Here is a 14,210-nt window from a genome sequence, read left to right as displayed (position 1 = left end):
TGGAAAGAAGAGGGCACGGCTTATAAACTACAGAGAAGAGCATTAAGTAGGGTTATATGTCAGAATTCCTCCCGTTATCACGAAGACCTTCCTCTCTCCTCTTCCTCTCTCCTGACATTAGGGTCTCCAAACTTTTCAATGTGAGAAGGAAAGAAAAAGATGGCTAAGGAAAAGGAATAGATGAAACGGAATCCAAATAATAACAAAAGATAGGGCCACTCAAATCATTTCCAAATAAACTGTCATTTTCTTATGCACAGGGTAACAGTTAACTTCTTGGAGGAATGAGAACGAATTATGATAATGAGATAAATAAGAAATAGATACAGTAAATGTTTTCTCATATAGGACAACCTAGGTTTTAATCAGATCCATTTCAAAAGAAGAATAGTTATCCTCCCATTCAAGACTATGCAGCCTTGAGAGGTGTGAACCACAGAGCAGGATGCTACTCACAAAACACAGGGCCAATAAGAAACATAGTAGAAGTCTCCTTTCTCTATGCAGTGAGCACAGATGGCAAATTCCAGATGTAGTCACAAATGACTACCCAAATATTGGTCCTATTTTTCTACTGTATTATCAACTATATTGAGTTTTTTTTTTTAAACAACCCTCCACGCTTTCATTATTTTTAAAAAAATACCTTTGCAGTGATTAATCCTCCTGTAATTTCTACTGACTCTGGAACTTCTTGGGAGACTTACATTTTCTGGAATTCACAAAACATGAACTATAAGAACACTCTGCAACTTGTTTGGAAATATTCCTGTTATGATGCATATGAGGTTGCCCCCATCTTCTGTATAAAGCAAATTTGATCTCTTTTTAAGTTCCTTTGCTTTATAGTTGTGATAGCACTTTAAAAAAGATACTACATTATTTCATGTCTTTAAAAAAATGTTTAAAATATGACCTACATAGAGAGCATTGCAAATGGTTAAAAACAAAGTCATATGAAAATATTATGCCCTAAAAGAATTCTTCATGTCACAAATGTTTTACTTTGATGATGTGCCTTTGATTTAATTTAGGATGCTTTTAGAAGGATACTTGGTGTTTGTAATAATCTTTGAAGATCTTAATTTATAAAAAAGGAAAAAAAAAGAAAGCTCAACTTCACAAGAGCTAGAAGACAGTTTTGCACTCTGTATAACAGCCAAATATAGGAAAGCAATTTGGAAAACATAAGTTATGAATTCTAATGTCATTGAAATGAGTAGAAAATACTGCATTTTACAGTCTTTTCAGTAAAATATTGCCCCCAAATAAACCACTAAGTTCCAAGAAGGAAATGGATTGCTGGAAAAAAACTAAATGATATATCATAAGTGAATACAAGATAAAATGACAAATACCTTTGTACCGCCCACCCACAGGTAACAAAATGTTAATATACTGCCATATTTGCTTCAAAACTTTTCTTAGAGAAATAAAATTCTACAGAAAAAGTTGAGGTCCCCCATTGTTCTTTATATGATGCTATTATCCCCCTCACACATGATTTCCAAAAGCACTTAATTCCTTCTGTCCACCAGCCATCTTTAAAAAACGCTCATGCCTCACACCTTTCCAATGAATTCAACAGGCAAAAAATGATCTCATTTTAATTTTTAATTTCTTGACTATCCTCTATGGTTAATTATTATTTTCATATAATTGCCAATTTTTCTTCTTTCTTTTTTTACCATTTGCGCAAACTGACTATTTTACAGAATTTGTATTAAATATTTTCTCCCTATTGAGTAGTTTTCTATTTGATTTGTTTATGAATTTTTTTTACTGAACAAAATTTTCTTTTAACTTAATTTTTTGGCATTGTTGGGGCTTGAACCTAGAACCTCATTCAGGTTAGGCAAATGCTCTATCACAGAGCTACATCCCCAGCCCCTCTATTTTTTGGGGGGCAAGGGGGTGCCAAGAATTGAACTCGAGGGTACTCAACCACTGAGCCAAATCCCCAGCCCTATTTTGTATTTATTTAGAGACAAGGTCTCACTGATTTGCTTAGTGCCTCACTGTTGCTGAGGCTGGTTTTGAACCTGCAATCCTCCTGTCTCAGTTTCCCAAGCCGCTGGGATGAGAGGCATGCGCCACCACGCCCAGCCCCCTCCATTTTTTAATAAAATTGAATTGGTGCATATTTTCCTTTGGGACTTAATTGGTCCTTTCTTACCTAATCCATTCATACTTACAATTTCCTAACTTCTCACTTATTATTTTCTGTGTTTTACTGATTTTTTACATTCACTTATTTACATTACAACAGACTAATTCACACTGAACTAATTTAAGTTAGATGGCAATAGCTAATATGAATGGGTTCCTTTCATGGCCAGTTTTCTAGCTGATCAAGTACACAGTCAATTAAAGGCTGAGTTGTGTGCTGTCTTCTTTCACCACCTTTTTTATTGCCACTCAAAGCACCAGTGAAAGGCAAGCTGCCAGCTCACCCTAAGATAAGGATTTTCCTTGGTTGCACATTATCTAGACTAGAAAATGAGCTGAAGTGTTTTAGTTTAAAAGCCTTTTCAATGAAGGAGCCTGCTGAGCTCAAGGCTTTCTGTGGAAGACAGAGTAAAGAATGTTAATACCACCAATGGATTTAATTAAATGAAGCAGATGATCCTATCAACAAAACCAAGGTTTTTACAGGAAGAATTGAGAACTGTCACCACCTGTGAGTATGAAAGATTGAGATTAGAGAGCGCAAACCTGAAAGATTTATGCCATCACTTTGACATGGGAAGAAATTGATACACATAGTGAGTTGCCATAATTCCCAAAATGCATGCCAAATCCAAATTGCTCTGGATGGTATTCTGCAAGCTATCAGGGTAGATAGGAATGGCACGAGCTGAAAAGATGACAAATACATCTAAAAATGTTATGTGTGTGTTTGTGTGCATATGTGCATAAAATATATATTTATACATACATATATAATTGTATAACACACATTTATATATAAAGTCAGCTAGAGACCAGCCAAAATGAGTTGTAGATCCAAAAGAAGTCATCATTTCCCATGGTCAAAGCATTATAAACAGTGACTGGGGATCCTACTTGGGGTTTCTCTGACTCATGTGTAATTCTGACCCAGTTGGGTAAAAAAAAAGTGGTAGAGATGATAGTCTAAACAAGACAGTTGAGCCTGATCATTTCCACCATACTAATGGTGATAAAGCTGAAGACAATGTCAACAAAACTGGACTATTTAATAACAGCATCCACCCACTGGGCTGGAGCTGCCTTGCCTTGCTGAGCTAAGAGGCCATCTTTTCACTGTTTTACAAGCATACCTAAGGGACCACCCAAATTCTATGATAAAAATACAAATGTATCTCATTTCTCTAATTTGGAGAAGTTATTTTAAAAAGTAAGGTAAAGCAAACCAGATTGCAGAAAATATATATGTGAGCAAGGTGACAGCAGTCTTAGGGCATGAAAATCAGTATGCCATTACTATTATAATCAGAATGCAAGATGATCAAGAAACAACACAGAACAAAACTTGGATTTAAATAAAGGGTACTCACTGGAAACCTAACTACAGTAACATCTGTTTTTGTGGCTTCAACCAGGAAATCCATCCAGAAGTCTACAAGTTCCTGCTTGGCTACAGGCTGTTCCGTGGTCAGCTTCACAAAATGTTTATATATCAAAATGGTCTCTACAATAGACTTGAGGTACCTGAGAGTTAAAATATATAAAGCATATCACTTGCAAATTTAGAATCACCTGTTTCCACGTATCCTGGTTTTACTCTGTAACCACAATATATATGACATTAATAATTATGCATTCAGATTCACCTAATATTACTCTTGTTACATATCATGTACTTTCACATATTGTCTCATTTAAATCTCAAAAAAATTCAATAACATGGGCTTTTATCTGCATTTCAGAGATGAGGAAACTGAGGCTTAGAAGGCTTAAATAAATTGAACTGGGGGCATACATTTACTTAAAACACAAATTTTTAAATATATTAAATATTTTAATATAAATATATTCTATTCAAGGACAAGGTGAATGCACTTATTTTAAACATGCTTCTTTGAGAAACGTTTCTAAAACAGACTACTCATAACAGATTATTTTGCTTCAAAGCAATTGAGCTTCTATAATGTACAAATATTCTCATCTAAGATAGATACTACCTCAAAAGAAAAGGTTAGGAAAAATAAGGAACAAGATAATTATACTAGATAATGACTACTGTAGGCACTTTGTAGATGACAAACATAGGAGATAACATTCCATAAAAATTAAGTTAATGGAAACCTGAGGCACTGTTTTGTGGCTGTTATTACTATTACATAAAATGGTATCTGTTCTCCTGTTATCAGAAACCAGGGCTCCTAAAGCTACAGCTGTTTGTACCTGTTTCTCTGCCACCTGGATAGTCACAGAAAAGAAACAGCAAATTTGGCTGAATGTAATACATGCATTCACTGGTTCGTGTATTTCATATAATTTGTTAAATGCTTATTTTGGACATGCTACTGGCTCAGGTTGCATTCTATACAGTGAAGGCAAATGTAAAAAAGTATCGTAACGCCATGAATAAATACTAGTGGAGACATAACTGAACAGCCATCCAGCTAAGGGGAACCATACAAGCAATACCAGCAGAAGCTTAACTAAAGAACGACAGGAACAAGAAAGCAAGGCCTTGGGTGTGAGGCAGGGTTCAGGTATGCGTCTGCTTTATGAGCAGATGTGATTTATGAGTGTCCCAGGGTAGATAAGAGGGCTGCAAGAGGCACCTAAGACACACAAACACTTAAAACTGCACTTTGGCATGTTTGCTCTGAAGAGAACAGTGAGAACCCTGGGACGTGACAAGAGCTGAGGTCCAGACGGCTAAGGGAAAACCCTGTCTGCCCAGCTAAGAGATGGACTGTGAGGAACCACTGAAGGATTTCCAGGGAGTGGAAGGGTCAGACTTGCATTTTAGAGAGATGGGTGTGGGAGTGATGTGGGGGAAGACTGGCCAAAGGAGGAGACCTGGAGGTGAGGAAGTCCTGCAGGGAGCCATGAGGGCCTCGAGACAGGGTGGTCATCTTTTCAAATGGCTCTTCTGATGTGCTCAGTCAGTGCCTGAGTTCTGATCAGCTCTAGAAAGAGCCTCTCTCTATATTGTTGTTAATCTTTTTTTTTAGTTTTAGGTAGACACAATATCTTTATTTTATTTTTATGTGGTGCTGAGGATCGAACCCAGGGCCTCATGCATGCTAGGCGAGTGCACTACCACTTGAGCCACATCCCCAGCCCTGTTGTTAATCTTTTAAAGTCTTATTATATATGATGCATAATAAAATTAGAATTCTTTTTTCAAAATGGTCCTAAATGCAGGAGAAATTTTTTTTTTCATCATCTCAATGCCATATAGGACGTGAAAATCATCCTTTAATTTGAAAATCCAAAGATAATTGCCACAGTCACTTTATGTACCTCCATATATGCACAAATTAATGATAAGACTTGGTTTAATTCCAAGAACAAAAGTTTGAAATTAGAAAAACACACATATGTAGGAAACACTCAAATGTGCCCATCAAAGTCTAAGTAAAAAAAAAAAAAATTAAAACCAAGAATGAGAATTCCAAAATAGATCAGATCCTAAAACAAAGGTATGTGTGTTTGGAATAGAGGCCAAAGAGGCTGAGATAGGCATATGGTCTCCCGGGCCCTGAATATGTACCAGATTTACAGGTATAAAATGTGTGGCCTCTGCATGGTTCATGTAGGTGACACTGGCTGACCTGGCCAGTGGATTGGTCCATGTATAGGAAAGGTCAAGTGACTTGACATCGTCCATCCAAAGTCATCAGAACTTACGTTCAACATACTTTCTCTAGGAACATCAACTTTCCCCCTAAATTCTGTATTTTATTCTAAAAATAATAAAGTAATCTAATTGTCACTTTAATATATTGAGAACAATATAAAACTGCTTGTTAAAAATAGTTGTACAAACACATAAGCATTTATTATTACCATGCTGGTGTCTTCAGTTTGAAAAGCTTTTCAGATGCTTGAATGACCCTCAGGTGGTCATTCGCCAGGACACTGGCTCCCAGAAAGAATCCAACTTCCCAGTAGCTCTGGAGTTTTTCCAAGTTCCCCTTTTTGCCAAGAAGGCTACTCAGCTTCACCCCTAGGAGATTAGCAGGAAACAGAATGTTACAAACACACCACAGATGGGCACAGCGAACTCTCATTACAAAGCAAAATTAAGCTTTCATCCTCTCGTAAGACACAAGTAGTTTTAAATTTCTGATTATTAAGGTGGTTTAAGAAAATGTCTGACTAATCAGAAAAGTTACTTGGAAGAACATGAAAATTATCCTTTAATTTGAAAATCCAGAGATAATTGCCACGGTCACTTTATGTACATCCATGTATGCATAAATTAAAAGGTAATAATACTAAAGACATTGCTAGATAACATCCTTCCTTCTCTTATTACACCATGGATTCTTAAGTAATTTGAAAGAGAAGGTTCCTTAGGTTTTTTTTTTTTTTTTTTTTTTAAGAGAGAGTGAGAGAGGGAGAGAGAGGGAGGGAGGGAGGGAGGGAGGGAGGGAGAGAGAGAGAGAGACAGAATTTTTTAATATTTATTTTTTAGTTATCGGTGGACACAGCATCTTTGTTTTGTATGTGGTGCTGAGGATCGAACCCGGGGCACACGCATGCCAGGCGAGCGTGCTACCGCTTGAGCCACATCCCCGCCCCCCTTAGGTTTTATATACTGAAACTTTGTCACTTGAAGAGTAAATGTATAGTTTATATATCTTGCAAGAACAAATAATGCCATAATAGTTAATGATTTATATATAAAAACACTAATTATACTCTTATAAAGTTATAGACTGACAGATAACTGTCTTGTTACTGTAACTTTCTATCATGGCTTGAAATCAGGTAATGTAAGTCCTCCTCCAACTTTGTTCTTTATATAAAGAAATCGCTTCTCGAGAAGTTTGCACATGCATTTTAAAAGCATTTGTTGCTGAAAAAGAATATGTCCTTATAGACTTGTTCAATGCCACTAGTATACAATACATCAAAGATAAAAAATATTGCCTGAGATTTGGGACTAGGGAAAAAAGTAGGGCATGTCATTTCAATCTCCACATGGGGGCACAGATCACTCATGTACAGTCAAGGCAAAGTGCAGCTAGTCACTTTACTACTTCCCAGACTTAAAGAACTTTGTTAATTTGTAGATTTCTGTCCAGTACAGATGCAAACAATTTCTGTCTAGTGAAATAGATACTCCCTAAGATTTATGGCCTGTTGGACATAAACCAGCTTTTTAAAAAAATTAAACTCAGAAATCTTATCCTAACATTTCTTTGCTAATTTGTTTTTTAATACATTAACTTCTTTTTTTGCCAATTTTTAATTGGTGCATTACAGTTTTACATAATAATGAAATCTGTTGTTATATATTCATACAATCTATACAATACGTATTATAACAGAATAATTTGGCCAATTCCCCAGTACTTTCCCCTCTTTCCCCCGCCCCTCCCACCTCTGATCCCTTTCCTATACTGATCTCACTTTGATTTTCATGAGCTCAACCCACACCTTTTTTTTCTTTCTTTTTTTTTTTTTTTTTGTGGTGCTGGGGATTTGAACTCAGGGCCTTGTGCATGTGAGGTAAGTAGTCTACCAACTGAGCTATATCCCAGCCCCCTCCCACATCTTTCTTTTACTTTTTCCTCTCTAGCTTTTACATATGAGAGAAACATATGACCCTTGACCTTCTGGGTTTGGCTTATTTTTATTAACATAATGGTCTCTAGTTTCACCCATTTTCTGGCAAATGACATTTCATTTTTCTTTATGGCTGAATAAAACTCTCTTGTATATATATAGCACATCATCTTTATCCATTCATCCATTGATGGACACCTAGGCTGGTCCCAAACAATAGTTTGGCTATTGTTATTTGTGCTGCTATAAACATGGGTATACATGTATTGCTGTAGTAAGATGACTTTGATTCTTCCAGGTAAATGCCAAGGAGTGGTATAGCTGCGTCATATGGTGGTTCCATGCCTAGTCTTTTGAGGAACCTCCATACTGATTTCCATTAGGATATACTAATTTACAATCCCACCAACAGTGTAAAAGTATTCCCTCTTTTCCAAATCCTATACAACATTTATTATTATTTGTATTCTTGATGACTACCATTCTGACTGGTGTAAGATGAAATCTCAGTGTAGTTCTGATTTACATTTCCCTAATTGCTAATGATGTTGAACTTTTTTTTCATATATTTGTTGGTTATTTGTGAATACCTCAATTTCTTAAAAGCTCTTTGAACTGGATATCTACTCTTATTGGTTTCCACATAAATTGGGTGTTATGGTGTAGATATGAGGCTCATGTTCAGAGGTGAGATGAGTAGATTAGGGGAGCTGTAACATAAACAGTGGATTAATCCCTTTGATGGGTTAACTGGATGCTAACTGTAGACAGGCAGGGTGTGGCTGGAGAAAGTAGGTAACCATGGGTATAACTTTGGAGTTTATATATTCTGTCCCTAGACAGTGGAGCTTCCTGACCCTGCCATGACCTGAGCATCTTTCCTTCACTGGGTCTAGACCTACAGAATCGGCTGACCATGGGTTAAACTTCTGAAATTGTGAGCCAAAATGTCTTTTCTTGCTCATCAGGTCTTTTGGTCACAATGACACAAAGCTGACTAAAACACTGGGTTAAATAAAATCTTTCACATGTGTCTATTTTATATTTCCTGAGAGTCATAATTTTACCTCCTAGAAAAACATACTTAAGACAAAATAACTGTTATGGTTTGGGTCTGGAATATCCCCAGTCTCATGTGGAAAGCGTGGTCCCCAATGCAGCAAGGTTCAAAGGTGGAGTTTATGAGAAGTGATGGATCATGAGGGGTCTGACCTCATCAGGGGATTAATCACTGATGGCTGGATGGACTGCTGGGAGATGGGACCTGGTTGGAGGAAGAGGGTCACTGTGGGCATGCCGTGGAAGAGTTGATCTTCTCCCAACCCCTCCCTTTCTCTTTCTCTGTCTCTCTTTTGCTGCTCCCTAGATACCATGAGCTAAGCACCTTTCCTCTGCCATGCTCGTCCACCGTATTTCTGCCTTGGAGACAGGTGACCATGGATTGAATCCTTTGAAACCAGGAGCCAAACAAAATCTTTCATCCTCTAAGTTGTTCTTCTCAGGTATTTTGATCACAGCAACAAAAAGTTCACTAGCACAATAATCTTTAATTTTTTTCAAGTCAAAGATGTTGATTCTTCCCGTCCACAACACAATGAGGCCAGAGCATATCTCCCTTTTGCAACAAGGAAAACCAAGCCCAGAGAGGTTTTGCAACTTATCTAAGGTCACACAACTCATAAAAATAAGGATTAGAATCTTTTCATTTTAACTTTCCATTACAAAGAAGTTTAATCAGACATTAAAGTAGAAAATATGCTACAGTTAGGAATTGGGAGTGTATATCAGTGGTAGAGCACTTGCTTAGCATGCTCAAGGCCCTGGGTTCACTACCTAGTAAGTCAAAAAGAAAACCAAATATACATACAGATTATAATGAATGATCATATTTTTAATTGTTCACATTTGCTATTATTTCACCTCCCTGTATATTTTTGCTGAACCACTACAAATTAAATCGCAGACATCTTGACATTTCATTCATAAACATTACAAGATACCTAACAATTGCTCCTATCTTATTCCATTACTGCCTCTAATAAAAATAATAATTCCCTAATGGTATCTATTACTTAATCCTGAAAAGTTCCCTAATTGCTCCCCAAATGTCTCCTGCAGTTTTTTTTTTCTAAACCACAATCCAATAAACTGAATTTGGGTTCTAGTGTCTCTAACTATCTTTTTAGATAATTAACCAGTCCATTTTTTTCATGACATTGACTTTTTGAAAATAGCAAGGGTACTGTCCGGTAGTGGCTCAGGAGGCTGAGGTGGGAGCATTGCAAGTTCAAAGCCAGCCTCAGCAACTTAGTAAGGCCCTAAGCAACTTAAGGACATCCTGTCTCTAAATAAAAAAATTTTAAAAGGGCTGGGGATGTGGCTCAGTGGTTAAGTGTCCATGGGTTTAATCCCTGGTACCAAAATAGAGGGAGAAGGGGAGGGGGAGAGGGAATATTTCACAAGAGATTCTGTGTAGCTTATCATATCAGCAGGCAAGTTGATCATCCTTGCCAGAATCAATTATTGTAACATCACCCTCTTTATCAACTTTATCCCTCTTTCAAATTGATTACTAGTGTTTTCTTTTGTTTATTTGAAGAATGCATTCTCCTGAAGAATACATTTGCTATGCAGCATGCTTTAAGAAGAGATGTGTGGTGTTGAGTGCATAAACTATAGTACCTCCTAAAAAGGAAGGGAAAGTAGTTAATTCTTCCCCTATAATTTCCAGTTTTCTGAGAAGGTGGCCTCCCTCTACAGACAAAAAATAAATTGTTTTGTGGTTAGTGACAGTTTTGTTTTGATTATTTTTTCTGGGTTATCTTACAGACTCATTTTTATATTTGTTAATATAAATTTTATATTCAATAATTTTTTAATGCTCATGAAAATGAGATTCAAATGATGGTTTGTCTCAATTCCAAACCGTGTTCTTTTACCACATCATATTGCTGCTGGGGACCCAAACCTATAATTCTGACCCTCTCCCATAAAATGTCTCACAGTTGAAAAATTCCACAGAAGACGAAAGAGAATCATCTTTTATTTAGCTAAAAGTTTGAATATTAGTTTTAAGGCTTATAAAGCCCCAAAAGAAAAAAAGATGCAAGATGTGGTTCTGCACTTTTAAATCCTAGTTTTCAATAGTCTAAACATCCATGACTCTTCCAAAACTGGAAAAGTAAAATAGACCCAGAGGCAGTTAGTCATAACCTTAAGCAAACACAACTAGAATGAAGAGTCTGCTACGGTCTGGACACGGTTTGAGGGCGTCTTCCAAAGGTGCATGAGCTGGCAGCTTAATCTGCAGTGTAGGGATGCTGGGAGGTGGTGGAAACTTGAAGAGGTGGAGTGGAGCCTAGGGGGAGGGAGTAGATCATGGGAGATGCCATCTTCACTGTCCTCAGAAAAGATCAAGGTAGTCCTCGTAGGATGTTCATTAGATCTCATGAGAATGAGTTGCTAAATAAGAATAAGCCTGATCCTGGAATCACACTCTAGCTTCCTGTCTCTTTTGATTTCCTGTGATCCCGCCCTCTTACAGGTAGGTTCTCCTACCATAATGACATCTACCATGATGTATTATAACCAAGGGGTCCTTCAACAAAAACGAAATCACTGGCACCACCCAATCTTGGACTTTCAGCCTCCAAAACTAAACAGACATCATTTCTTTACAAAATACCCAGCCTCAAGTATTTTGTTATAGTAACAGAAAATGGACTAATAGAGACATTAGGCAACATATCATAACATTTGAGAATAATTTCTTACATTTGAGATTTTAAACTTAAGATATATGTTTAGAAAGCTTCAGATTCAGTGCTCATCTTATGACATTTTAATTTTTAATAGTTTTCCCTTTGTAAATACAACAAAATTTCAAAAAGCAGCTAAAGAAGGGATTTCAAAAAGGAAAATCTGATTAATTTTTCAATAATTTAAACTGATTTGTTTGCTGGTATTGTGGATTGAACCCAGGGGGCTGTATCACTGAGCTACACATCCCTAGGTCTTTCTTATTTTTTATTTTGAGGCAGGGTCTATCTAAGTTGCTGAGGCTGGCCTTGAACTTGTGATCCTTCTGCCTCACACTCCTGAGCTGCTAGGATTACAGGTGTATACCACCCCATCCAGCGAACTCAGACTAATTTGAGTATCTGGAGTGACCAACAGAAAGAATGGAAGAAGACCATAAATTACTGGAAAATTTGATTAGAGTGTTTAATGAAAAAATGCAACCATATATCTTTAAAATACACTAAATATGTCATTAGTTTTATTTTCTTTATGTTATTAATATCAATTTAACATTGTCCCACTAACTTATTTAACCAACCACCTTGAAAACCCATTTAATCTTAATATATAAAAATCAACCTATTTTAATTGGCATTAATTTACAATTGAAAAGAACTATGCTAATGAGCTACTTTTTTCATTATTGAAGGACAAACCCCATTTAGGTGTATAGCACGGTATTAGAGAAGGCTAAAACATAGTTTTTATTAAGCTAAGTTCTTACAGTAGCTAAAAATTCATCATAAAGTCATATCTTAAATCTGTGCATGCTGTAAAATTTCAAAAATTTTAAATCCAACTTCATATATTTTCAAATACTTCTTCAACATGTGCTATGAGTTTTAAAAAGTTATGTTTACTTTGCAATGTTATGTTACAATTCCTCAAACCTTGGATTGCTGACTGTCTTAATTTTTACTCCACTTCAAAATGAGACTTAGAATGTATATTTTTCAAGCAAGTATTAACTGCTTTACCTACAAATGTAAAACCAATGTCAAATCCTATGAGAATTTACTCTTTGACCAAACTTCACTTTGAGTTCTAAGAACAGAGCAATAAAAATTATTAACATAAAAGGGTTTTTGGCTAGAGATCTAAAATAAATCTTAAATACAATATTTTACTATAATTTCTGAAAAGCACAAGTTGTAATATATTTTCTCTGATTTCATTTACCAATGAAAAAAATATTTAAAATAGAGCTTTCTGCCTTTAATACCACTGCAGTCTAGTAGTGATAAGTTATTTTTTAATTCTTTTAGACTGAGACTTAAAAAAATTATTACTTGGGCTGGGATTATGGCTCAGCGGTAGGGCGCTCGCCTAGCACGGGCACGACCCAGGTTCGATTCTCAGCACCACATAAAAATAAAGGCATTGTGTTGTGTATATCTACCAAAAAAAAAAAAAAAAAAAAAAAGATTCTCTCTCTCTCTCTCTCTCTAAAAAAAAAAAAAAATATATTATTACTATACTCAAACTATCTTCCTGCAAAAATTTCCTAGAATATTACATAAGAATATCTTATAAATTCTTCCCAAATAATATTTAAAGCCCAGGACTCATTTTTCTTTAAAGAAAATTATAACATTCCCCAATTTAAAACTTTAAAGGAAAATTTTCTTCTACAATGCATACCTTTATTAAGATCAATTTTTTTCCCTTCTGAAAACTAAAGCCAAAGACTTCTATGTCTGTAATAATAACTCCTCCAAGAGTTATTATGGAAAGAGGGCAGTCAGACACTCAAGAGAACAAAATCTGATTACCACACATGGTATTCCAGCATCCAAAAATCTTTTTAAAAAAGTCAAAGTCAAAACGAAGAAAAATCACTCAAAATTTATCTACAAAGACAACCTAATTTTTTGTTTTGTTTTTGTTTTTTGATACTAGAAATTGAACCCAGGGTGCCAGCTACATCCCCAGCCTGGTGTGGGTTTTTTGTTTTGTTTTGTTTTGTTATGTTTTTTTATTTTAAGACAGGATCTCACTGAGTTGCCTGTGGCCTGGCTAAGATGCTGAGGCTGGCTTTGAACTTGTGATCTCCTGCCTCAGCCTCCGGAGCTTCTGGAATTACAGGCATGTGCCACCACACCCAGCAAAACACCCTTTTTCAGATTCCAAAAACAGGTCAGCAGATGGGACACTGTCTACACATAAGAGACAAAATTATCATGATGACAATTCAGAGACGGACTCTAAGACCAGTCACTGCCAAGACTGCCATCTACTTGACCTGTTCCAGGAACTTTGGAGGTTCCACTACCAACATCCATGAAGCCACAGGGATGGGTGTGTTAAAAAAACAGAAAAAGGAAATAGAGGTATGATCTTCATTTTTATTTTAAAAAGCTCTGGGAAAACACAATCTTAAATAGGAAACTGATGTTCCACAAAACATTTACCTTATTTGGGAGTTGGTGGCTGAATGTAGGGCCCCCAATATCATCAATATTAGTTTAAGCTAGAACAATAAATATTAAACAGGGGCTTTTAGAAACAAGTAAAATAAACTAAAACCTGAATTATATTCTAATATCAGAATTCATCAGAATTCATACCATAGTACGAAATTTGAAGCAAGGAGATATAATAAACCTTTTTCCCCCAGGAAGTCAGATGAGATAGCAAAAGAATTTATCCACTCATGTTTCTGTTTCCTTGTA

The 14,210-nt window shown here is 36.1% G+C and overlaps 1 protein-coding gene across 4 annotated transcripts in view; it reads right to left on the bottom strand.

Moving 5' to 3' along the window:
- The window catches only part of Map3k5 (mitogen-activated protein kinase kinase kinase 5), a 212,452-nt gene that overhangs the window by 91,410 nt on the left and 106,832 nt on the right, over positions 1-14,210 (bottom strand). For all 4 annotated transcript variants that reach the window (XM_071612996.1, XM_027938433.2, XM_071612994.1 and 1 more), the window contains exons 9-10: positions 6,010-6,169; positions 3,540-3,693 (exon numbers count right to left, since the gene is read on the bottom strand). In XM_071612996.1, coding sequence (XP_071469097.1) covers positions 3,540-3,693; positions 6,010-6,169 — 314 coding nt within the window. The remainder of the gene's footprint in view (positions 1-3,539; positions 3,694-6,009; positions 6,170-14,210) is intronic.

Source organism: Marmota flaviventris, chromosome 6 (genome assembly GCF_047511675.1).
Source record: "Marmota flaviventris isolate mMarFla1 chromosome 6, mMarFla1.hap1, whole genome shotgun sequence".
Taxonomy (NCBI): domain Eukaryota; kingdom Metazoa; phylum Chordata; class Mammalia; order Rodentia; family Sciuridae; genus Marmota; species Marmota flaviventris.
Note: the sequence above shows the minus strand (reverse complement) of the source record. Positions and strands in the feature narration are given on the sequence as shown.